Raw genomic sequence first — 22,961 nt, 5'->3', positions numbered from 1 at the left:
CTAGTTATGTTGCCTCTCAGTAATATAAGGCACCAACCCCTATAAGGTGAATATTACTTTATTGATTTAGCTATATATGATCAATATTCATCAATTTTAGAAGTTTATACTTTATAATTCAAATACAATTTTAGAAAATATAATTTTTTTTACAAAAAATTAATCATTGATGGGAAACACATACAACGCGCGTACGCTAAGACTAGTTATCTAAAATAATTGAACAGTAATACCAGTTAAAAGCTACTTTAGGTAAGTGTCAGTAAAGATCTGCTGGTAACATGAAAAATAATGTAATTGACATGTTATAATTAGTTAAGTTGGACTAATAATTTAAATTCTATTTATTTTTTAGCATACACAAGTCAAATCCTTTGAGTAAACGAATCCCACCTTTGCATCTACAAGCAAATAATCTTGTGTGACACTGGACGACAGGTTTGCTAGTCTAATATTATAATGTCTTTTTAGCTTATTTGCTTTCTTGGACAACACCTTCTGGTTCCAGTTTCATTCATCACCACAAAATCTGGGATAAATTTATCTTTACTAGCATCTCATTTTGTTTATTTAGCAGTAGTCCTTTATTACTTCATTAGTAATTTCTTTACAGAAACTAGATGCGTTTAGTTACTTCAACTGCTTTATCCTGAAATCGAAATTCATTTTTATAACACTGTCTGCAGTAGCTTGTACACACCTACAAATATCATTCATCTTCATAAGTAGCTCGGAGTACACATATATAAGTGAGCTTTAAATATAATAAAAAATGTCTGACTAATTCTTTGTTGATACAACTTCTTTCTATTCCAATGTTGGCATCCTTGTACACATTTACATGACAAATAAAGCCACATAAGCGCTGTACTTGATGCATCTACATGAACCTAATTTACTAAAGCAAAAACATCAGATACTGATAATAATTATCAAAAAAATGAAATCCTTGAATTTCTTTCTTTTTATTCTTTCCTATATCTAATTTGTGTTTGATGCTAGCTGGCATATCATTCATTGAAGGCCTGAGCAGTACTAGCAACCTTGATAAAAACATCCTCTAAAGTTGTATCAGCCATACCCCAAGCATAAACTGTAAATCTACTCTTTGCATTCTCAACTAGTTGAAATACATCTGCAATTTTTACTTCATGCTTTGGCAACTCGAACTTCTGTGTCCCTGATAAATGGTATACCTTATTGGCGTTTTGGCATAGGCGTCGCACCATGTTCTCAACTTCCACCTCATTATCAGATGATGTTGTGATGGAAAACACATAAGAGCCTCCATATCCTGCCTTCAACTGTTCATAATATAGTTGGAAAGGTTTGAGAATTATGAGAATAAATAAATTCATTCAGCACGTCTAGCATTTTACATTGTCGATTATAATTCCAATTGTTGCTAGTTTTGCCCATCATATTGTTATAAGCCATGACAATCACCAAATTCACAGTAGGACCACCACACTTCTGAAATTGAAGTATAGAGCATTTCTATAGTTTGAAATTACCTCTGCAGAATTTCCTACGCATTGCAAGCTTCCATCAACGAATATTCCTAATCGATCACATAAATAATCTGCTTCTTCCATCGAGTGGGCTGAAATGCTTATCTTTGTCAGTAATCGCACCATTAATTTCATCAAAAGAGGAACTAGGAAAAACTCAGAAATAAATGAATTTGGGACTTTGCTGACATGTGATTACTGTAGAATGCATGATGTTCCACTATGATTACCTTCAATGAAGTGTTTTACTAGTAAGCCGATGCAGTACTTTTCTAGTCGCACCAAGTTTATTCATGTCAAAAGGGAAAACAAGGAAACTAGAGATGGAAAGTAGATTTACTAGTGAGAATTATCGCTCTGCCTTTCCGTGCATTCTTCACGACGGTCCACAAGGTATTTTGTGAGAAAAATGGAGTTCGCTATTTTTTAACCGTGCCAAGATCACCACAACAAAATGGCGTTGTGGAAAGAAAGAACCGGACCATTCTTAACATGGTGAGGAGTATGTTGAAGAGCAAAAATATGCCAAAGGAATTTTGGGCTGAAGCTGTTGCTTGTGCGGTATACTTACTAAATCGTTGCCACACAAAACGTGTTCATGGAAAAACACCTCAAGAGGCATGGAGTGGTTTCAAGCCAAAAGTTTCTCACTTGCGAGTTTTCGGAAGCATTGCATATGCACATATACATGATGAAAAGAGGACCAAGCTCGATGACAAAAGTGAGAGGTATATTTTTATTGGTTATGATCAAAATTCTAAAGGTTATAAATTGTAAATCCCAAAAATGGCAAGGTCACTTTGAGTAGAGATGTTGAGTTTGATGAAGATAGTGCTTGGGATGGGAAGACTAAAGAGCAAGATTACTCTTTTAGTCCATTATTTGATGATGATGAAGAAGATGTGGAGCAACGTATCTCACCACTATCAACACCTCCGCCACAAAATCAAGAAGTGGAGGAATCAAGTTCAAGTTCAAGTGAAGCACCTCACAAGAGTAGAAGTCTCCGTGACTTGTATGAAAACACGGAAGTGGTAAGAAATGATTTATATGATTTTACTCATTTTTGTTTATTGGTGGATAGTGAGCCTATAAGCTTTGAGGATGCATTCCAAAATTCCAAATGGAGAGATGCCATGGATGAAGAAATCAAGGCAATAAAAAAGAATGAAACATGGGAGTTGGTCACACTTCCAAAAGGAAAAAGCACCATTGGAGTCAAATGGGTGTACAAGCTAAAGAAGAATTCCAAGGGTGAAGTAGAAAAGTACAAAGCAAGATTAGTAGCTAAAGGATACAAGCAAAAAGCCGGTATTGACTATGAAGAGGTATTTGCACCGGTTGCTCGTTTGGAAACAATTCGCTTTGTCATTGCCTTGGCCGCCCAAAATCAATGAAAAATCCATCAAATGGATGTGAAGTCAGCTTTTTTGAATGGCGTATTGGAGGAAGAAGTCTACATTGATCAACCTTTGGGCTATAAGGTTGAAGGACAAGAAAATAAAGTCATGAAATTGAAAAAGGCTTTATATGGGTTGAAGCAAGCTCCGCGGGCTTGGAATAGTAGAATTGATAAATATATTCAAGCAAATGGTTTTTCAAAATGTCCACATGAACATACACTTTATGTAAAAATTGCTAAAAATGGAGACATTTTACTTGTTTGCTTGTATGTAGATGACTTGATTTTTACAGGAAATAATCCTAAGATGTTTGAAGAATTCAAGGAAGCAATGGCTAGAGAATTTGAGATGACGGACATTGGATTAATGTCCTACTATCTTGGCATTCAAGTGCAACAAAGGAAGGATGGGATTTTTATTTCTCAAGGAGAATATGCAAAGGAAATTCTCAAGAAGTTCGAGATGGATAATTGCAATCCCGTGAGCACCCCCGTTGAATGTGGAGTTAAAATATCCAAGCATGGAGATGGAGAAAATGTAAATCCCACATTTTTCAAGAGTCTTGTTGGAAGCTTAAGGTACTTGACATGCACAAGGCCGGATATTCTTTATGGTGTTGGACTTGTGAGCCGCTTTATGGAAGCTCCTACTACCTCCCATTTAAAGGTAGCAAAAAGAATACTTCGGTACATCAAAGATACACTTGATTATGGAATTCTTTATTCATCTTCTAAGGATTCTAAGTTTGTGGGATATTGTGATAGTGATTGGGCTGGTGATATTGATGATCGTAAAAGTACTACTGGGTTTGTTTTCTTTCTTGGAAATTCTGCATTTACATGGAATTCTAAAAAACAACCAATTGTTACTTTGTCAACTTGTGAGGCGGAGTATGTTGCAGCTTGCTCATGTGTTTGTCATGCAATTTGGTTAAGAAGTTTGTTGGAGGAACTTCACCAACCACAAAAGGATGCCACAAAGATTTTTGTTGACAACAAGTCGGCTATCGAGTTAGCCAAAAATCCTGTATTTCATGAAAGGAGCAAGCATATAGATACAAGGTATCACTTTATTAGAGATTGTATATCTAATAAAGTTGTGGAGCTTGAGCATGTGAAGTCGCAAGATCAAATTGCGGATATTTTCACCAAGCCATTAAAGATTGAAGTTTTTCAAAAGCTAAGGATGGCGCTTGGAGTGATGAAACAAGTTTAAGGGGGGATGTTAAAATTATAATAAACTTGTTTCCATTAGTTCACATTTGTATTAAATATGTTTAGATTAGTTCATATTAGCATGTAGACTAATGTGAACTTCATTATATGTATGAACTAGTGTAGACTAATGTGAACTTCATTATGAGATGTATGAACTAGTGTAGACTAATGAGAATTTAGTTAGTGTGTTTACATGAAGTTTAGGCTAGATACATGTAGGAGTTCTACTATAAATACCCATGTATGCTAGCCATTTGGAACAAGTCAAGTTGAATGAAAAATATCATTTCTTCTCCATTCTCAAAGTGAGTTGTGAGTGTTTGAGTGTTTTGTTGTCTTGCTCTCCCAAATTATTTTTTTTCCAACAAGTTGCTCTCTTAATGACTCAATTGCCCTTCGCACGGTTAATTGACCACACAATTTTTCTTCTATTTTAAATATTTAGAGTTAAAAGCCACAGAAATTCAGATCAAGATACTAATTTAACAACAACTTGAAATACTGAGAACTCATACCAGCTTCATCTTCTGAAAAGAATAAAATAAAGTATTGCAGAATCAATGTGCACTAATCAATTCCAATTTTTTTTTTTCTTTTTTTGCAGTATGACTTACTTGTCTTCCAAAAACTAGTAGAAATTTCTCGGGGAAAAAAAGAGATTTTGTTTTTTGAAAACCTAATAATTTGAATATTGTAATTAACCTCCTAGCATGTTAAGTGTTTGGTTTTAATCTAGTGAACAACCCGACATGATTTAAAGTTTATGAGTGTTGAATTTGTCCCAGAACTCATAGTTTGTATTAAATATTTATGTATATTTAATGAATTTTCTAATAAAAATATATGGTATAATTAAAAGCTATTAAATTGGACCGAGCTATGATATAATTAAATATATGGTATAATCAATTTTTCCAATACAAAATATATGGTATAATTAAAACCGTAAAGAATACTCTAGCTCCTCCCATGTTAAAAACGAGCAAGGGGCAAAATGGTAGTTCAACATATCTCTCACCAAGTACGAGTTAAGGTTAAAAAAAAAATTACGAACTATAATAAAAATTAAAATTCATGGTGGATAGGAGTAGCACTAGCTTAGCTAGTATTTTTCTTTTTTCCTAACAGAAAAGTAGGGTTGAACGATGTTTAGAATGAAACATGGTTGAACGTTAAAAACATCCGTTCCACATAAATCGGTTAGTCACTAGTTCAGATCAGTGGGTTTATTTTATAATTATGGATTACAAGGTAGTTTACAAATTAAGTTAGGTAAGAGAATTTGAATTGAAAAGAGAGAGAGAGAGAGAGAGAGAGAGAGAGAGAAGAGCAATATGGAATTGCAGGGGGGAATCCCTCTGCTGGTGCAACAGTACAAAGCATTATTCAAGAAAAATTATTTACTTGCATGGCGTAACAAGCCAGCCACATTCCTACAGCTCTTCTCATCACTCTTCTTCATCTTCCTTCTCTTCGCCATTCAGAAATCTAGCGAAGGTGGCTCGTCCTCTGTTGAGAAGGATTTACCCGACCCTGAACCTCTTGTCGCGCCGCCTATCCCCCCTGCGAGGACAAGTTTTTCATTAAGGTCCCTTGCTATGATTTCATTTGGAGTGGCAAAGACAGTAAAACTATTGGTGATATTGTCAGAAGAATTATGGCTAATAATCCTGGTAGGCCTATTCCTCCCAACAAGGTATGGATATATAATGGATGGACGGACCACGTACAATATATCACTCGCACGTTTCATTCATTGATTGATTGATTTTAATTCTCTTTCCTTTCTTGTACAGGTTCTTGCATTTAACACCAGAGAAGAAGTGGATAAATGGCTTTTCGATAATCCTGTACGTTGTACTGGAGCTCTGCACTTTATAATAAATGGAAATACTATCAGTTATGGTATACAGACAAACTCTACCGAAGTTATGAAGCGAAGAGTTTTTCAAGATCCAATTTTTAAGTTCCAAATCCCACTTCAACTAGCAGCAGAGCGCGAAATCGCGAGGACTCTCATTGGAGGTAGGTATATATGTGATGTTGTTATGATAAATATACTAGCTAGATATATAATGATGGTTTCTTCTTTAATTTTCTTTCAGATCCAAATTTCCCCTGGGTTGTCAGTTTAAAGGAATTTGCACATCCTCCTGGTGAAGAAGCCACTACCACGTCTAGTATGGGGCCGATCTTTTTCCTGGCAGTTGCTATATTTAGTTTTGTCTTCCAAATCACTGCTTTCATCACTGAAAAGGAACTCAAGCTTCGACAGGTATACATCGCCTTTTAATTTTGCCATTTTGATACTCTCGAAAAATATTCATTTAATTGGTTTATATTTGATTCTCTTACAGGCAATGACTATGATGGGTCTCTTTGATACTGCCTACTGGTTGTCATGGGTCACTTGGGAAGGACTCCTCATTTTCATCTCTTCTATTCTCACTGTCATCTTTGGAATGATGTTTCAGTTTGATATTTTCTTGCGCAATAACTTCATAGTCGTCTTCCTTCTCTTTTTCCTCTTCCAACTTGCTATGGTATGTATGCCTCCATCAGAAACTTTTTACTTTTGTTCTCCGATCCACTGAAATATATAATTATGTTTCTGCTCCTTTTGCAAGACTACTTTTGCATATTGGCTGTCTGCTTTCATAGACAAGTCAGCTTCAGCAACAACTGTGGCTTTCTGCGTCTTTATTGTTGGTTTCATTACTCTGGTAAGTCCATATCTTGAAATGGTTTATTAATTAGTATTACTTTAGTAGAATAACATATGTATGTTCCATTTCTCAGATGGCTTCAAGTAGTGGATATCCCTATTCACCTGCTTATGACCAAAGCCACAGGGATTGGTGGTCATTGTTCCCACCAAATCTTCTGTCTGCAGGTCTTCAGTTACTTACTAGAGCAACTGAAACTCCTAAAGATCCAGGTATTAGCTGGAGTACTAGGGCAAAGTGTCTACCTGCTGAACCAAAGTGCGTAATTACCATGGTAAGACTAGTCCACACCTCTCAATTATTTGATTCCACCACCTAATCTATATATATATATATATATATATTGCAACTAATATTCCCCTTGTTTTAACAGCATGATGTATATATAGGGCTCCTGAGATTGTTTTTTCTCTTTTTCGTTCTGGCTGTGTATTTTGACAATATAATTCCAAATATCTATGGTGTGAGAAAATCAAAATTCTACTTCCTATTTCCTGGATACTGGACTGGTAAAGGTGGAAGTAAAGTGAGAGGTAATTAAACACAAATTAACTAAACTGTCTACTACTTCTTTTATAATAAAGCTAGTCCGTTAATTCCTTTTCTATGTTAGAGGGCGGTTGCTGCAGCATCTGTTCAGGTTCATTGCCAAGGCCGCAAATTACTACACCAGATGATGAAGACGTTCTTACAGAAGAAAACACAGTTAAAAAGCAAGCTACGGAAGGTGGATATTCCAACATTGCAGTTCAAATACGCGGCCTTATCAAGACATATCCTGGAAATTCAAAAGGCTGCTGTTGTTGCTTAACAACTCCTCCTTTCCATAGTGTCAAGGTACTTCATCTCTATTGATGCTGCAAATTTAAGTAATAACAAAAACTTACGAGTCCCTAACGACCATTCATGACTGTAGGGCTTATGGTTGAACGTCGAAAAGGATCAGCTACTTTGTCTTCTTGGGCCCAATGGAGCTGGGAAAACTACTACTATAAGTTGTTTGACTGGGATTAACCCTGTTACTGTTGGAGATGGTAATAATGGCTTTTTTTTCTCACATTGTATGATCATTCAAAGTTGCAGAATGTGTTAATATGGAGTGGTTTTTTCAACAGCATTAGTATATGATGAGTCCATACGAAGCTCTATGGGCATGACAAACATTCGAAGGATGATGGGGGTTTGTCACCAGGTAACTCCTCTCTTTTTTTTCTCTGTAATTTTCTCATTTTAAGTCTCTAATAGTACAAGCTGCGTGCTAATCCCCACAGTTTTAGATTGGAGAAACTGACTCTTTGATTTCAATTTGTAGTTTGATATTCTTTGGGATACATTATCTGGTCAAGAACACCTTCAGCTTTTTGCCAACATTAAAGGTCTACCCCCTGCTTCAATAGACACGGTATTGCACATATGCCTAAACTATATCAATCCTTTTATACCAATTCTTCCATGGATAATTGGTAAACAAAGCTGTTTCAAATATTACTAAACCAATTCTTCCTTTCAAAAACAGGTTGTAGAGAAACTATTAGCCAAGTCAAAAATCATAAAGGTAGCAGCCAAAATGAGATCCTGTAGTTACAGTGGAGGAATGAAACGACGACTTAGTGTTGCTATAGCCCTTATTGGAGATCCAAAGTTGGTTATTTTGGATGAACCGGTAGGTACTGCTAATTAATTAGAATTCTTACTTTTATGCTAAAAATAATTTCTGTTCAACATTTTCTGTAGACTACTGGTATGGATCCGATAACGCGGAGGCATGTTTGGGACATAATTGAGGATGCTAAAAAAGGGCGTGCCATTATCTTGACAACCCATTCAATGGAAGAAGCTGATATCTTAAGTGACCGCATCGCTATCATGGCAAAGGGAAGGCTTCGTTGCATTGGAACTTCAATAAGGTTGAAATCTAGATTTGGAACTGGTTTCATTGCTACTGTAAGCTTTTCTGGGGAGACGACATCTCAACCTGAAGCTGTGAAACAGTTCTTTAAAAGTGTATGGTCAATAGATACTTCCTTTACTCTCTTTTTTTTTTCTCTTTCAAGGACTGGTAACAATGACATATAAACTCTATTGACAGCGTTTGGACGTGGTGCCTACAGAAGAAAACAGGTCCTTCCTAACTTATGTTATTCCTCATGACAAGGAGAGGGTGTTGACGGTAATACCTAGAATATCTTAAGAATTTAACTTATATACTGCCAGTATAAAGAAGTTAAACTCATATACGTTTGATGATTGGCCTTTACACCTATCAGGACTTTTTTGCTGAGCTTCAAGGTAGAGAGACAGAATTCGGCATAAAAGACATCCAGCTCGGTCTTACAACTCTAGAAGAAGTTTTCATGAACATAGCTAAACAGGCAGATATTGAAAGTGCAGCAGCTGAAGGAAGATTTACAACTCTTACATTGAGTACAGGGGAATCAGTTGGAGTAAGTCAATTATCAGAATCTTCGTTTACATGATATTAGTACTAGATAAAATTTGGTGGGAAAATTTTTAAATCTAAATTCATGGTGGAATAAGTAACACTTCTTCTTACTGTTCAGGTACCTGTGGGATCAAGATTTGTGGGAATTCCAGGAACAAAATCTCCAGAGAATCCTGGAGGTATTATGGTGGAAGTATATTGGGAGCCAGATGATTCAGGTAGAATTTGCATTTCTGGTCACTCGCAACACATGCCAATACCACCTCATATTCAACTACCAGATCCTCCAAATGCCAAATCAGCTAGACCCCTAGGAGTTGTAATTGACCCTGCACAACTCAAAATGTTGTAGTCATAACAAAATATTAGGAAATATAGGGACCTAGGTACGTAAACTCAGATAAAGTATGAGATCAGAAGTGTCCACTGTGCATAGTCTTATCCTATTCGAGTCTGAGTTTACCATAAGCAGCTAGCGCTTCAAAAGGTGAAAGTTTTGCAGTAGGAGCCATTAGTTTGTTGATTTGGTTCAAAAGTTTTGCATATCATTTACGTGTATAGGACCATAGGTAACATGTGGTAAATTTTGCAGTTTTCTTGTATCACAAGTATCTCCTTTACAATAACATTTTTGGCTAATGTGTAAGCATATTTACTACAGTATCATAGTGATACCAACAGTATCATAGTGATACCAATTTTGCAAGTTTCACTTGCATATATAGATTTTTCCTGTCAAGAATATAGCACTTTATAAATTCGTTACTAGCTTAAAGTGCTTTCTGTCCCTCAGTGATGGTGAGAACTAAAGTGTATGAATAGAAATCTCTTGGTAAAGTCTAAGTGATGCTTTATTTTGTAAACTCATCTATGTGAGCTTCATAACCAGTTCTAAGTCCATTGAAAGGAATAATGGTAAGTTAATAGTAGATGCAAAATCATTCAGATTAAAATGAGTCCTTATTATACTAACATATATAGAGAATCCATATCACTAAGTCCAATTATTCTGGGATTGAGGCATATTTAGTTGATTGCTTGTTATCATTTGCCAGAGTGTTCTTAATAGTACGTTATATTTTTACAGACTTATAGCCCTTTAGTTCTGTCTTCTTTTCAAAAACAAAAATCGACTCAATTGAGACATGCTATATCAACTAGAATGATACATTTTCTAAAATTACAATTCTTTGAGACCACTGTTTAATTGTTCAAAGATATCAATAGTCAATGCCGTCAAACAATATCATGCAAACCAAGTCAGTAACAATAGAAGTGCAACATTTATTTATTCATGAGCCGCTCATGCTTGAGAGTGAGGATATGGGTGATAAGCTAAGTTGCGCGGACTCTTCGCTTTTGGTGCCGTCCCCGTCCCGATGCGAGACGGGGACGGGAGCTGGAGTGGGGTACGTCCCGGATTCGGTCAACTGACTTGGGACACTTTGACTGGAGTCCATCGACAAATTTGGGAGAAAATTTGAGATTTTGATTTCTCAAAATCAAAAATAAAAAAGATTTAGAAGAATGGAAGAATAATGTCCATCTTGGAGAATGAAAGATTGAATATTCTACAATATTCATCTAAGTTTTTCACAGAATATATCTCACAAATTACAATATTTTTATAGCTCTATTTTTTATTAGCCGAATCCCCACATTCGTATCCATATCCGGGTCCGCATCCCGGAATCTTAAAATTTAGATTTTGCCGAATCCGATACTCAGATCCGTCCCCATGTCGGATACCCGCACCCGAGTCCGAGCAATTTAGGCGATAAGGGCAAACGAAGAACCTTTATGTTCTAAGTAACAAAACCATGATCCTTTATACCACAAATCAACAATCATTCTTGTCTAGAAAAAGAACAACTTCAATTCACATCTTACAAGCAAAAGAATGAAGGATTCAAGCAGATGAAACTTACTATATAACATTATGCTTTAAGATTATTAGTAGAACTGTAAATCACTATGCCTCAGTTGCCACCTTGATGAAGACATCCTCCAGTGTTGTGTCAGCCAAACCCCAAGACTGGACTGGAAATCTCTCCTTTGCTTGTCTAACTGTTAGGAACACATCTGAAATTTTCACCTCATCCTTTGGCAGCTCAAATTTCTGAGTTCCATACAAATGATATGTCTTCTTCGCATTTGGAGATAGATGTTTCACTAAGTCTTCCACTTCACTTCCATTTTCGGGTGATGTAGTCATGCTGAACATGTAGGATCCCCCATACCTAGCCTTTAACTGTCATTCACAAGTCAACATATTTAAATACTATATGATCAGAAGGATGTTCCAGCATACACACTATAGCTTTACCAGTAAATAAAAGTCACCATTCAGCGGAGTTATACAGAGGGAGTTTCTGCTAATTGGACGGTATAGTGGTAGCGATTTTAGAGTACCATGATTTCCAATGAGGCATGAATTGTTAGAAAAAGTCCCTTCGGGGAGATCCGATAGAAAAATATAAATAAATGGTCATGAAATAAAATCACGGTGGGCCCACTTCCCAAATACAGTATGCAGAACATTAAAAAATGAACTTAGCTTCCAACATGAGCAACCTATGGGGCAATAACAAGTAAGTATTTATAGAAATACCGGGGGTTCGAATCCCTCTCCATCCGCAAGTTCATAAGTTCTTTCTTGCATTATCTATAGATAAGAACGAAGCGGATCGACTCGACTGATATGATAGATGGAATGGGAGTTTGTGTTCCATTCAGTTAGGACCTTGTCTCCCTTTCGTTATCTTCCGCTCTCCTTGTATAGGTTGGGAAAGGGCCGGGTGGATTACCTTTGGGAGCTAAGTCGAAGATCTCGGTAGTCTTGTGAGTGGTAAAGTCCCATAGCTATGAGGCTTGGCAGATAAAGAAAACGGTGGATACTTTTCCGGGTAGAAGGTGACAACCCAAGGTGTCTCTTAGCTACATCAGCGCTCAAATTCCTTAATCGTTATTGCCAGGCTTCGATGATCAATCCCTAGCACATTTAGGTTTTGATCTTCGGCCATCCTGGTCCGCAGGACCCAACACTATATTATTCAACTATATTTCCTTTAAAATTAAAAGATGCAGAAGGTGTTGATACTTCCTATCCACATAGAAATCTTTCCCTGCCGCTTTCACTTTGGCAGCAGGATGGGAATAAAGGTCGAGGAGGCAGGGAAGAAAAGGTTATTCGCTATTGGTTTACCCTTATATCAAGCCATAGTACGGCCTATATACGATGGATGAAGGTTTTGGCAAGGTTAAGAATGGATGATACCTATAATCAGACCCAACTGTAGTAGTACTTCAGAAGAATACGATGTACATTTGAAAGTATGCTCATCTCATATTCTGCAATTTAAAAATCACTTCCAGATTCCAGAATCCATGTTTTACACAAGTTCATTGATCCTTAACTCGTTTCAGAGCCTTCCTTTTTTGTTAACAAAGAATTATAGAATCGCATAGATTTTTCCAGTACTTCTGCTATAAGATATTCATATGGATCAATGAAGTGAACATCACATGATGAAAATTAACAAAATTTGATCACACTAGATAAGAATTTAGCAATCATATAATGGAATGGTTCAGCAATAAAAATAAAAAAAATAAAAAAAATATCCAAGCTCCAATTGCCACTCTCCCAAGCCTACGCACGCCCACTCATTCAATAGATGATATCCTAGCTAATTCAGTAGGAAACTAATCTAGAATAATACCTTTCTCCCGCAATTCCGATAACAGATACAAGCCTCAAATGTGATAGTCAAGTTCCAAAAAATTGAATTGTAAACTAGCTGGTAAGATCATAGCAGTCACCTCATCTGTAGTTCCCAAGCACTGGAAGTTTCCATCCACAAAGATACCTATCCTATCACAAAGATATTCTGCCTCATCCATCGAGTGTGCTGAGATGAAGAGAAAGAACAAAATGTTATCCCTAAATGACAGCAGAATGGAACATAGAGCCTAAGTTTGCTCCATTTCCTAAAGATGCATAACAATGTTACGGCTTGTAATTATCGCATGGTAATTGCAGGCAAAACTTCAAGACAACTAAATAGTAACAACCCAAAACAAAACTTGTATAAGTAAGAGTGGAGTAGAGTACTGGTGAGAATGATTGCTCTATCTTGCTTTGCATGCTTCACGACATCCCACAACATTTTACGTGAAGCAGGATCAAGTCCGGTGCTGGGCTCATCCATATAGACAATCTTAAACAAATTGACTTCTTTTAGTAATAGCCAATTGGGACCCAGAACTTCAGGATAATTTCAAGGCATAATATAAGAGGACAGATCAGTACATACTTTAGGGTCCCCAATCAATGAAATGGCTACACTGAGTCTTCTCCTCATACCACCACTATATTTTTTTGCTAATCTGTCAGCAACTCCTCCTTGGGAAAGATTAAAGCTTTTAAGAGATTCCTCCACTGCCTGTTGCAATAGGATAGTATCAAAGAGAGAAAACCAAAATGCATTAAACAGTTCATCATCGTGATATAGGGCTTTCTCGGAATATCACTAAACAAATTTATAAGAAAACTATCCAAACTGTTCCTCAATTTTGGCTTTAGTTAAGCAGGTGGTTATATTACATACTTGGCTTAAAGCAGCACCCTTGAGATTTTTCAGTCTTCCATAAAAGAGTAAGTGTTCCCTTCCTGTTAGGGTATCCCAGAGCAAGCTAATAAGCATTGGCGAAACAGAGAAATGGAATGAGTCAACACTTTGAAATTCAAAACAAGAGCAAAAACGACGCCGCAAGTGTTCTTGGCCATGATGAAAACAAATAAACTTACTCATGTTGTGGACACACACCCATGCTACCATATATTTCGTTCATTTGAGTCCGCAAATCTAAACCCTCAACATAGGCACTACCAGAGCTTGGCTCCAAGAGCCCAGTCATCTATCATTTAGTGCCATAGCTTGCTTGATAAGTTCCAACATATTGAAAATAATAGGAAAAAAGTGCAATTTACATAATTCACACCAGATCTTTATTTACCCCATGATAACATGGCGTATGGTTTTTTTTCTTTTCTATATAACATGGTGTATGTGGGTAGCTAAAATTCGTTCCCAGTTACTTTAGATAATTTTACTAACCATGCCAATAAAAGTAGTTTTGCCTGCACCATTTGGACCAAGCATGCCAAAGCATTCCCCACGCGGTAATGCGAGAGTTAATCCTTTAACTGCAATTTTATCAGGGTTCCCATCCTTTCCTGGATATATCTTTTTGAGGTTGTAGCAAATGGCAGAATAATTCGAATGTGGCTTTTCTAGCAACTGTTCAACCTTCTCTCTCTGCAAAAGAGAGCCAGAAAACAAGAATGAGATGACTCCAGTATAGGCATAGTGCAGGTCAATTCAAGTGACAGCGACTAAAACACAGAAAGCCTCCAAAAAATCATATTGAACATTAGACATAACTCAACCTCAAAAGCTAACTCATAATATGAGGATTTTCCAAGAAAGTATAAGGAGACAACAGCCTATCCGGTGAACAAATGTGGGACAATTTAACACCCATGCACGGTCAGGCCTAGACATCAACGTGGACAACATAATATATGGGACCCAATATTGGGTAAACTAAGAATAGAAAAGGGATTGACACTGACACAATGTAAGAAAATGGTCTTTCGTCTAACTCATCCCCAAAAGCTAGCCCATGAGGTGAAGATTACCAAAACCAGAAGGAGAAAATAGCTCATTCCCTATCCCCGGCTTCCCCCCTCCCTCCCTCCTCTGCATGCCTAGGAGGCTAGGACTAGACATCGGGCTTAAACCTCGATGCACCCTAGGTGTAACTCAACCCCAAAAGCTAGCTCATGAGGCGAGAATTGCCCAACACCATAGAAATACAACATCCCGTTACTTCAACTAACATGGGACACTTAATACCCTGCATGCCTAAGACTGGATATTTGGAGCATGAACAGTAAAACTTGGGGACCCAACATTTGTAAACCAAGAATTGGGATGAGTTTGCCTCTAATGCCATGTTAAGAAAATCAACATTGTCCAAAAATATACAAGGAGACAACAACTCGTTCCCTCAAGGTTAGACATTTGGAGCTTGAACAACATAATATGGAGGCTCAACATTTGGTAAACCAAGAGTGGGGTAGGTTTGACTATGATATCATGTGATAAAAGTAGACATAGGACCTAGCTAAACCCCAAAAGCCAGCTCATGAGCTCACTATTGCCCACAACCATATAACAAGACAACAACCCATTCCCTCAACCTATGTGGGACTCATAACAACCTTTGCATGCTCATGACTGGATATCTGGAGCATTGACAATATATCTTTGGGGCCCAACTAGTTCGAAGCAGTGTGCTTGCATTTATAGTCCATGAGTTCATGAACCACTTCAAAGACTTTTGTACATGAAAATCTTAAGTAAAGGAGGCAAGATGAATCACCTCTTCAGAAACGTCATTGTCTTCAATTTGAACTCTAGATTCCGCGCTCTGAAAAGAAGGTTTCTCCAATGATGGTGAATGCTTCTTTTGAGAATTTGGCAAGAAGAACAAAAGACTCCTACGGTTTCCACTTCCAGATGATATAACTTGGTCAAGGTAATAGGAAACAATCAGAAATACCACCCACTCCATTGACATGATAATCAGAACCTCTCTCATGCCATTATTGCTGTTACTAAGATACTCCCAGGACATCCCATAAGTCCCTAGCCTGAATCCCCCTCGGGCATACTGGGACAACTCATATAACCCTCGATAAAGAGAAAATCCAGGGTATAATTCCATGAAAATTATCCAACCACCTACTCCACCACAAAAAAAAAAAAAAAAAAAAAAAAAAAAAAAAAAAAACCCATGTTATTGTAGATGAGAGATACAAGTAGAATCCAAATATAATGAACAAATGAAGAAGAAAAAAGCATTAGACCAGAAAACAAAAATACTGCTTGAAGTAATCCACCAGAATTTCTATTTCTACTGAAACACAAGAGGAGTTGAAGCCATAATTGTCCAAACCACCAGATCAGGTGGAGGAATTATACCACATTGGTTGTCCAGAATACATAATGGTGACAGGCTATAATGGATCAGAACTACACCATTCCTTTCAAGTATTTGTAAGAAGTGTCTTTGGAAGAGAACATGGAACATCAATTAATGGATATTGCCAAATTGGTGGGCTTTTTCCCTGTGAAAATGATCTATTTAAGATAACATGAAAAATATGAAAGGACAGTCGCACTGTTTCATTTGTCATAGGTACAAAGAGCCAAGTGATCTCACAGAGAAGCAGACTGATCGGATGCGTAACTCGTAACGCAATTTTAGGCCTTCAACATGTGGACATGCCTTGTTTCCTTAACCTTGAGCTAATCCAAGTATTTTTCCATTTTGATCCTCTAAAGCTACTTGGAAGAGAAGACAAAAATAACGAGTCAAAGGCTACATCTAGAGCTGCCACCTCCCAAACAGCTAGTAAAATATGCTCAAGTGGACTTAAAGAATGATTAAGATACAGAAAACAAATTTATCTCTCTTATTTTAGATCAGAGGATTAAGATAAAGTTTCCGGCAGCTTTGCACCTAATCCAAGATGTATTGAGCAGTATTTATCGTGTTATAATGTAAAAGACATCAGTTAAAAAGAGTACAAGATCAGTTCCTTGGTAACAAAATGAGTCTTATGAAGTTGAGTGAGTTGGCAAAGCTATAAAGTGCCCACATTTATCAGAAGATAATTTTCTACCACAGTTAAAGGTAGAATAATAGATTTATGAAATTTGGAACAAAGTAATTGGGTTAATCTACTTACGAGGAAATGATACATCATCAACTAGGGGCTGGAAAAGGAGAAAAGCCAAGATCCCCGTCCCAAAGACAATTGTATAGGCAACAACTGCAACATCCAATGTTAAGGTTATTATTCATGAAAATCGATCCTCTTTTGAGTTGATTACTCATGTACTGCAAAGAACTTCTACAAACTTCTGCACTGGAACCAACCTGAGGCAGTCTTCAGATTTGAGAATACTGCAGCTAATAGAAAGGCCATGGAGATTTGCAGGTTTGTGAAGACAAAGTAAAAGATGCACTGGACACCATATGAATTCAGCTTGAAAATCGTTAACCCTGTAAAAACAAGAAATATATTGAACCAGCTCGTGTAAACGTGCAATAAGCAGCTGAACTGTGCACTATTACCTGTCAATACACCAAATCCAAAATAACAGCACATGTAGATCAAAGATATGACAAGAAAATACGCGTAAGTAATCATCCAATAAGGAACATCTCCAAGGCCATGCATCTTCATCATGATCCGTAACTTCTGTTGCTTCTCGTAAACCAGAGATGATAATATAACCTACATTAAAAGAACTGTCCACTTATATCAAGATGGAAGAAGTGAAGCAGTTCTGTAGTCAGATAAGTTTATAACTCTACATAGAAAATGTAAGAAAGTAACTAATATCCTTCTCTTAAATACCAAAAGAGTCATATTCTTGCAATTTTTGGTCTCTGGAAATGCCTTTCAAGTAAGGAAATTATGATCAGAAAGACATAGTAATCACATCAAAAAGAGAAACATTTACTTTCATGAACACGGAGCAGTTACGGTTTTAGTCGTGCATGTATCGGATGTCAAAACAGGGCCCATCCCATGGTTGCATCATTTGGCTTTCCACTTTGGATACAATCAGGACATAAAAAAGTTACCTAAAACATCTAATCTTTTATATTATGAAAATGGTCTAACCTAAGATATTCGATCACTAAGACTATCACACCTAATTATGAAAGAACGCACAAAAGTATTGATCTCAGTAATTCTGATATATTCCTTTCTTCTCTTAGTTATTAACAAAATATTTATGAACTTTCTCAAGATAATGGGATAAACTAAATATTATACCAATCACAAGATTTTTATGCAAAAACCCTTCTAAATTCTAACCAAAACTTGGATATACCTTAGCTCCTAATTTCTATAGGGAAAAACTTAGCATGAAGAGGAAAAACTGTTGGAGACATAATTAAGTAAATAAAAGTGTATTCTCTCTAATAGCTTAAGCTTTTAGATGAGATGGTCACACACTTCAACAAAAACAAAAGGGAGAAGGGGCTTAAAGTTAATAATCATGTACGATCGACTGAAATTGGCTCTTGAAAGTTTTAACAAGGAATTATTAACTAAGAGAATCTTAAGCACTAAAATGTATATACATTTTTGTTTCTCCAAATGAATGCTTTTAAACTTGTTTGTTGTATTACATTGCATAAAAATGTGACGAGAAGTCTTTTTGTTACAATTTATGCTTATTTAGGGAAATGGAAAGACAGAACTTCAATTTTCTTGGAGCATTAGATGTATGTATTTTTCTGAACTCTGAAGTTAGGATAACCATACACTACATTTGTACGGTGATTTTGCAAATCTAGATGATGTAAACGATTTGGAAACAGCCTACTATCAAAAAGTATCACATGAAGTGGATCTTTCACCATGTAATTGTAGTTATAAAGTAAGTATTTGTGACTGGACTAACTTCAAAAGTGGATTTGAAGTGCCGGATCAGCTCTAATGTAATAAACGAAAACAATAATGGAATATAAGTAGACAAAATCATTTTTTCATAACAGCTGAAGCTCGTAAACTATATCTATGGGCCGCTAAAATGACTTCAACTCAAAAGAAAGTAAATCATCAAAACACTAGAAACTTCTAATAATGATAAATGCAAAAAACTTCCACCAGAAAAGCATCTTTTGATGCAATCATGCAAGTTGCAACTCTTCACAAACTAAATAAATATTTACCGGAAATATTTGTAGAATGACCCATGTAAAAAAAACAATATTGAGAAACGTAGATATGTCATCTGGCCTTCGGAAGCCACCAGGAATTGGCATCTCAGCTACAAAATCTAGAACCATCTTCGTAGAGGGACCACGTAAAAATTGGAGATAGGCATTCGTTACCTACACAGAAAAGCATAAGAATCTCATATGTCCAACATACTGTCAACAGCATTCAAACACTGTTGTACAATCAAGGAAATTTAGAACAATAAAATGTGAAATACATTGCATCAAGAAGAAGGTGTGCAAATGTTGGCACCAAACACTAGAACATAGACCAAGTTAGTATTTGCCAGCACATATTCTATTAGTAACCAAGCTGTCTGTTGCATCTTTAGTTTGTTCACTATAGAGTCTATCTAAAAAATACTACTTATAAATTTCAAGCTTCCATATATTTGCTGCTTTATCTACACAATTTCTCATGATTCCTAATTTGCTATGTTAATTCAAGTTCGCATTACTACTTCCAATCAAATGATATGCTCTCACTATTTGTTCAAAGCTTGTGGTAAGGAGAAACATCAATTGATGCTGAAGATGAAGATTTAGGTTAATTTGTAAAAGCAGCAAGCTCCACCTGCTAAGTACAATCCAACAATTAACTGAAAAGAAATTAAGAATATCTAAACTGTATAGCCTTTTTATTGATTTGGTAAAGCTTCTATTCAGTGCATAAAAAGGGTATAAGGATATACCATATTCTCAGCACGGGGTATTTTCAACAATTGAGGTTCATCACCTAGATGAAATTCCTCATAAGTAGAATTGTATTGAATGTTGACGTTGAAGTTCTCTCCACTTGTATCCAAGAAATCATAAGCTGTGGGAGACGAGAAGAGTATCAGTGGGAAGCATATCCCTGCAGGGATATCAAGACGTGAAACTATAAATTCCAGGCATCTAAGAGAATAACCTGCCAAAACTTCGTTTAGTTTCCCCTCTGTATTTCCTTCTCTGAATCCTTTGAATAGCTCATCATTAATCTCCGCAGAGGTATTGCGCCACAAATTTAAACCTTCCACGCATATGACCTCTAAATGTGGTGTAGAAGTAAAATTTAGTGCATGTTACAGACTTCTACAGTTTAAAAATATTACTCAAGAAGAAATTGGGTACATTATAAGCATATAGAAGGCCTAAGGACAGGGAATGAGCAAATAAAACTCAAACTAAGAGTCGGATTAAAAAGTTTTGCAGAGTAGCATAAGAAACGATTGAACTTCACGGGCTTCATTTTAAATTGTTTTTTTACAGCATAAATCTGATGACATTGCAGAACTTGGAAAATAAACCTAAAGAGATAGATCCAGCTATGTTCTAAAGATATCAGCACCAACAGACAATATCAAAAGACATTACCAAGTTGCAGTCCTTCTGTTGTGGAGTTTTTGGAGAGCGAAGGTATTGCAGCAGAACATTGAGGTCGAACATGAAACAGTAAGTTCGGGACATATGACGAATAATAGCTGGTGTTTGTTCCCTGAAATATTTTCCAAAATCACAATATTGCAGAATGGTAATAAAAAACATGATAAGCAGAATAAAAACTTCAAATTTGCTACAACCTAACTCAACAATCAAGAGGAAAGAGAACTCACGAAAACGCCATTGGCAATAGTTTCAAAATCAGAAGTTGAATTTGGTTCAGGAGAATCATTGAACAGATTCCCAGCCACACCTACCACAATTCACAAATTAAATTTAGAAAAATTGAGCAGACTGACCCTTTTTTTAGGTACTAAAAGTAGCATAGCAATGCCATGTATGAGAAAAACAAAAAGCTTACTTTCTCCTAGGGTTCTGTTGTTCCCTGTGATAAGTACTGTTGCAGGACATGAACCAGTTTCTCTGCAAGACGCATCAGGCAAGCCAGAAAAAGGCAATGAATCGGTCTTCACGGCACGAAATTGGGGAGAAGGGATTTGCAATAAAGGAGGAAATTCATCGGGAATGGAGGGGCCTTGTTTCTCTCTTTTAGCTTTGTTGCCGTAGCTTTGTAAAACGCCTAACAATATAAAGAGAAGTGCTGGGAACAAAATCACCTTCAAGTGTGACTTCACATGCCTTCTCTAAAATGTTAGAAAAAACCAAAATCAATAGCCAGAAACTCTATATTCATGTGACTAATGAAATCAAACTCAAAGAAAAAGAATCCAAAAACAGACACAGAAATTGGGTAATTATGAAAACAACGAGTTCATGATCACTTACATGGTATATGAGGTTTTTGCGGAACAAAGCATTAGCTTGGTTCAAAAAGTGAGCCATTGATGAAAAAACGTTACTGTTTCCGAATCCGAATAAATACAAGAGAAGAGCTGGGAATTGGGATGTCCCTTTTACTTCACATTGGTGCAACTAAGTGCATGTTCGACTTTACCGATGACTATGAGCTTATGCCATTTGTAAGCTTCTTCAACTGTTTTCTTTATGACAAAACTACCCTTTTTGAAAGTCTAAAATGCCCCTCTCGAGTTTCTTGTCTTAATAATTTGTTGTCTTAGAGGCCCGACAAATATATATACAACACTTAATTCGTTAATTACAATGAAATCCAATTACGAATATGCACTGCTAGCAAGAAAGAAGCATCCTCACTGCTGCCTTGTATATCATCATTAATCTCCATATTGATCTCCGTTTCTGTAATATTCTCTACCTATTGAAAATGGATCAGCATTCATGACTGATACCAACAATTTACCACCTTTTAGATAGAGGCAGAACTAGAAATTTATATACTAAGATTAAAACAAAATATCAGGATGTCATAATTCGAATTGAGCTTATGACCTAAAGCAATTTTTGTATAGGATAAATTTGGTTTATAATAAATGATCGAATGGTAAAGTGACACGTGGAGTCGAACACAGGTAGAAAGCAAATTAAGTAACAACCAATACTGGGAACAACAACTACAATTGGCATCGGATAGACCCCGAAGGGGGCATGGTCAATGTGAGCAGATCAAATGATTGCCATCGGATAGCATTCAATAAAGAATATTCTCCGGCATTAAATAGGCTGTCGTTGCAGAGAATATTTGCATTCATGATGTGTCGTTACATATCCATCAATAGCTCCTTTATTGTCATTTAAGAGGAGTTTGATCCTAGGATCTTGTTTCCCTGGATATAGCTATAAATAGTAGGCTCAACAGCCATTATAAGGGACGAAATCCTTGACAAAACTTGTGTTTTATTCTATTTTCAAGCTCAATCAAATAACTTTATTTGTTCTTTTTCATTGTTCTTATTTCTGTCCTCAGAGACGTCGCTCTCCGAGCCAAGCTTGTCATTTCCTTCGATTTTAGTCGCTAAGTTTTATTTCTAATCTTATTTATTTACTATTTGTGGATCAAATCAGTTCGCTTGTCTATAAACCACGTAACAAATTCAACTATATCATTTTATGGGTAAACAGTTTGGCGCCCACCGTAGAGCTTAGACAAAGTTGATCCTTGCATTTATTACTAACTTATTTGATTCTTTGTTCCTTAGCAAAAAATCGAAAATGGCAGCTAATTATGCCAACATCGCACACAACGTTGAGGGACATGAGAATCTACCTCAACATGAGGATTCAATCAGTGACACCCACAACGAGGGGGATAAGGCAACCCCGGTCCATAAAGGACAATACCCTCGGCATGTACGCGAGCCAACTCCCGATAACATGGAAGAGGAATACGTTGCGAAAACAGTGAGAATCCTAAGAGAGAAACAGAAAGCCATCATGGGCCACCTCTCAAGACAGGAACATGTGATGACGGAATTGAAGCAAGCATT

At 36.6% G+C, this 22,961-nt stretch overlaps 2 protein-coding genes and 1 pseudogene across 2 annotated transcripts; 1 reads left to right on the top strand and 2 right to left on the bottom strand.

Moving 5' to 3' along the window:
- LOC109234807 (ABC transporter A family member 12-like) lies at window positions 1,011–2,133 on the bottom strand. Its single transcript, XM_019400860.1, has 4 exons — window positions 2,083–2,133; window positions 1,852–1,930; window positions 1,515–1,603; window positions 1,011–1,304 (listed from the first exon to the last, which is right to left on the bottom strand). The coding sequence occupies exons 1-4, from the start codon at window positions 2,131–2,133 to the stop codon at window positions 1,011–1,013; spliced, it is 513 nt and encodes a 170-aa protein (XP_019256405.1).
- Window positions 5,414–10,068, top strand: LOC109234334 (annotated as a pseudogene).
- On the bottom strand, window positions 9,541–21,575 carry LOC109234335 (ABC transporter A family member 7-like). The gene is made up of 19 exons (XM_019400283.1): window positions 21,385–21,575; window positions 20,960–21,242; window positions 20,772–20,851; window positions 20,533–20,653; window positions 20,087–20,206; window positions 19,869–19,993; window positions 19,129–19,290; window positions 17,512–17,674; window positions 17,314–17,439; window positions 17,123–17,206; window positions 15,751–16,112; window positions 14,421–14,621; window positions 14,111–14,220; window positions 13,911–13,995; window positions 13,617–13,745; window positions 13,415–13,520; window positions 13,123–13,211; window positions 11,229–11,551; window positions 9,541–9,629 (listed from the first exon to the last, which is right to left on the bottom strand). The coding sequence occupies exons 1-18, from the start codon at window positions 21,439–21,441 to the stop codon at window positions 11,273–11,275; spliced, it is 2,682 nt and encodes an 893-aa protein (XP_019255828.1). The 5' UTR covers window positions 21,442–21,575; the 3' UTR covers window positions 9,541–9,629; window positions 11,229–11,272.

Source organism: Nicotiana attenuata, chromosome 11 (genome assembly GCF_001879085.1).
Source record: "Nicotiana attenuata strain UT chromosome 11, NIATTr2, whole genome shotgun sequence".
NCBI classification, from domain to species: domain Eukaryota; kingdom Viridiplantae; phylum Streptophyta; class Magnoliopsida; order Solanales; family Solanaceae; genus Nicotiana; species Nicotiana attenuata.
The sequence above is the reverse complement of the archived record's forward strand: the minus strand, read 5'-3'. Positions and strand labels throughout refer to the sequence as shown.

Bases quoted from the DNA above. Each gene is read 5' to 3' on its own strand.
- LOC109234335 (XM_019400283.1), bottom strand. From the start codon at position 21,441: ATGGCTCACTTTTTGAACCAAGCTAATGCTTTGTTCCGCAAAAACCTC. The intron at 21,243-21,384 runs GTAAGTGATCAT...CTAACATTTTAG, and splicing joins GCAAAAACCTCATATACCAT to AGAAGGCATGTGAAGTCACA. The intron at 17,207-17,313 runs GTTGGTTCCAGT...TGGATGTTGCAG, and splicing joins AAATCTGAAGACTGCCTCAG to TTGTTGCCTATACAATTGTC.
- LOC109234807 (XM_019400860.1), bottom strand. From the start codon at position 2,133: ATGCCTCTTGAGGTGTTTTTCCATGAACACGTTTTGTGTGGCAACGAT. The intron at 1,604-1,851 runs GTAAATCTACTT...TAAGCATTTCAG, and splicing joins CAGAGCGATAATTCTCACTA to CCCACTCGATGGAAGAAGCA. The intron at 1,305-1,514 runs GTAATTTCAAAC...TATTATGAACAG, and splicing joins GCGTAGGAAATTCTGCAGAG to TTGAAGGCAGGATATGGAGG.